We start from the raw sequence: 2,782 nt of genomic DNA on the forward strand, positions 1-2,782 counted from the left end.
GAGGACTGGTCGATGAAGGTTTATGACTGGTTCAGAAAGGTGTTATGCTGGTTTACAGAAAGGTGTTATGGCTGGTTTCATAAAGGTGTAGGAACTTTGGTTTCATGAAGTGTGGACTGGTTCATAAAGGTGTTATGACTGGTTTCATTAAAGGATGTTATGGACTGGTTCATAAAGGGTGAGGACTGGTTACATAAAGGTGTATGACTGGTTACAGAAAGGTTTATGACTGTTACATAAAGGTGTTATAGACTGGTTACATAAGGTGTTATGGACTGTTCATAAAGGTGTTTAGAACTGGTTTCATTAAGGTGTTAGGACTGGTTTCATGAAAGGTTTTATAACTGGTTTCATAAAAGTGGTTATGACTGGTTCAAAAGGTGTTATGACTGGTTTCATGAAGGTGTTAAGACTGGTTTCATAAAGGTGTTATGACTGGTTTCATAAAGGTGTTATGGACTGGTTTCATGAAGGTTTAGGACTGGTTTCATAAAGGTGTTAGACTTGGTTCATAAAGGTTTAGGACTGGTTCATAAAGTGTTAGGACTGGTTTCATGAAGGTGTTATAACTGATTTCATATGAAAGTGTTAGGACTGGTTTTCATAAATGTATTAGGACTGGTTTCATAAAGGGCGTTAGGACTTGGTTTCATGAAAGTGTATAAACTGGTTTCAAAAGGTGTTTCATGACTGGTTTCATAAAGGGTGTATAGACTGGTTTCATGAAAGGTATAACTGGTTTCATAAAGGTGTTAGGACTGGTTTCATGAAAGTGTATAACTGGTTTCATAAAGGTGTTAGGACTGGTTTCATGAAGGTGTTAGGACTGGTTTCATGAAGGTGTTAGGACTGGTTTCATAAACGTGTTATGACTGGTTTCCTAAAGGTGTTATGACTGGTTTCCTAAAGGTGTTATGACTGGTTTCATAAAGGTGATAGGACTGGTTTCATAAAGGTGTTATGACTGGTTTCATAAAGATGTTAGGACTGGTTTCATAAAGGTGTTATGACTGGTTTCATGAAGGTGTTAGGACTGGTTTCCTAAAGGTGTTATGACTGGTTTCATAAAGGTATTTTGGCTGGTTTCATAAAGGTGTTAGGACTGGTTTCATACAGGTGTTAGGACTGGAGGGAGGGCAGGGGGAAAAACAAACAAAATGATGTCAAATGGAGTCCTCCTAACACACATGTTGATTGTGATATTGAAATTCTAAAAACATCAGTGTATTAAAAACACTCATAGAAAGTCCAGGAACGGGGACATGTCATGTTCAATGAGTCATGGACCATTATAATCTGAAATTAACATGAATTATATTCAAACGTCTGTGGTGGTTCATGTTAAAAGGCCTGAAGGTCTGATTACCAGGCAGTTTCCTTGGAATCGGCCTACATTTGCAGCAGTTTCTATGGAATAGACCTATAGTTACATCAGTTTATCTGGAATAGACCTATAGTTACATCAGTTTATCTGGAATAGACCTATAGTTACATCAGTTTATATGGAATAGACCTATAGTTACACCAGTTTATATGGAATAGACCTATAGTTACACCAGTTTATATGGAATAGACCTATAGTTACATCAGTTTATATGGAATAGGCCTATAGTTACATCAGTTTATATGGAATAGGCCTACAGTTACACCAGCTCCATGGAATAAGAGAGGATTTTAAGCAAATTCACCCCTCCTCCTTCCTTGACATCTGAAGGAGGAGTCTCTGAAAACCTATTTAAATCAGTCTGTCCTGACTCAGATCAACAGTCTCCAGTCTACCAACTGGTCTCTGTAACTTCATCTTTGTCTCTGTGGTGTACAGTCTTCAGGTGATGATGGGGGTATTGAATCATCTCTCTACTCTCCTCCTTCTCTCTCTCCTTCCTCCTGCTCTCTCTCATGTAGTGGAGAAGTTCAGTGATGTTACAGAGTGCACAGAGTTTCTTCCTGGAGGGGACAACTCCAAATCTCCCAGGTATTTTGGATGGTGGGACAGTCCAGGACCAGAACCGCTACAAGCCGATCTGCCAGTTGTTCAACAACATCTACAGGTTTGCAACTCTCTACGACACGACCAACAGGATCCCTGTGTTCTCAGCCTACACCTTCACTGGTCCTCCTACAAACTGCAGACCAAACAATCAACGCTGGATGATGGAGCCCCAGGTAGGACTAATGTTTATTCATATTACATAACATGTGTATTTGTTTACTGCTGTATATCACAGACAGTTATGTTACAGAATATACAACTACCACTATGGAGGGTGTAGAGACTTGATTGTGGATTGTGAACCCCCCCTGAAAAGAGGGTTTATTGAACAGAAAACTTGTGAATTAATTAATGTATGACTGTTGTTTCCTGCAGCTCAACAGGAAAAACAACAACCCTAAAATGCAAAACAGTAAAGAGATTGAATATCAACACCAGGCTGGGAACTACGACTATAAGAACTCAATACCAAATAAAGGGGTGAACAGAGGTCACCTCTTCCCATGTTCACATGCTCATGACCTTGATACTCAGGAGTCCACCTTTACCCTGACCAACATCGTTCCCCAGGACAGCACCTTCAACGGGGGCAGCTGGAATGATATGGAGAGAAATGTCAGAGGAAAGCTTGAGACGGACTGTATTAATAACAACGGGAAGATAGAAGCCTATGTGGTGACTGGAGCAGTTCCCAGTAAGAGCAACAAACTGAACAACAGAGTGAACATCCCAGATATCCTGTGGACAGCCTACTGCTGTTACAACAACAACCTGGGAAAGTGGGTGGCC

General features: G+C 40.3%; 1 protein-coding gene across 1 annotated transcript in view; it reads left to right on the forward strand.

Moving 5' to 3' along the window:
• Window positions 1-1,737: 1,737 nt before the first annotated feature.
• Window positions 1,738-2,782, forward strand: part of LOC112078743 (endonuclease domain-containing 1 protein-like) — a gene marked incomplete at its 3' end in the record, with an annotated part of 13,838 nt that continues 12,793 nt past the window's right edge. The window contains exons 1-2 of the mRNA XM_024144881.2: window positions 1,738-2,166; window positions 2,369-2,776. Coding sequence (XP_024000649.2) covers window positions 1,921-2,166; window positions 2,369-2,776 — 654 coding nt within the window. The remainder of the gene's footprint in view (window positions 2,167-2,368; window positions 2,777-2,782) is intronic.

Source organism: Salvelinus sp. IW2-2015, unplaced genomic scaffold (genome assembly GCF_002910315.2).
Source record: "Salvelinus sp. IW2-2015 unplaced genomic scaffold, ASM291031v2 Un_scaffold6174, whole genome shotgun sequence".
Taxonomy (NCBI): domain Eukaryota; kingdom Metazoa; phylum Chordata; class Actinopteri; order Salmoniformes; family Salmonidae; genus Salvelinus; species Salvelinus sp. IW2-2015.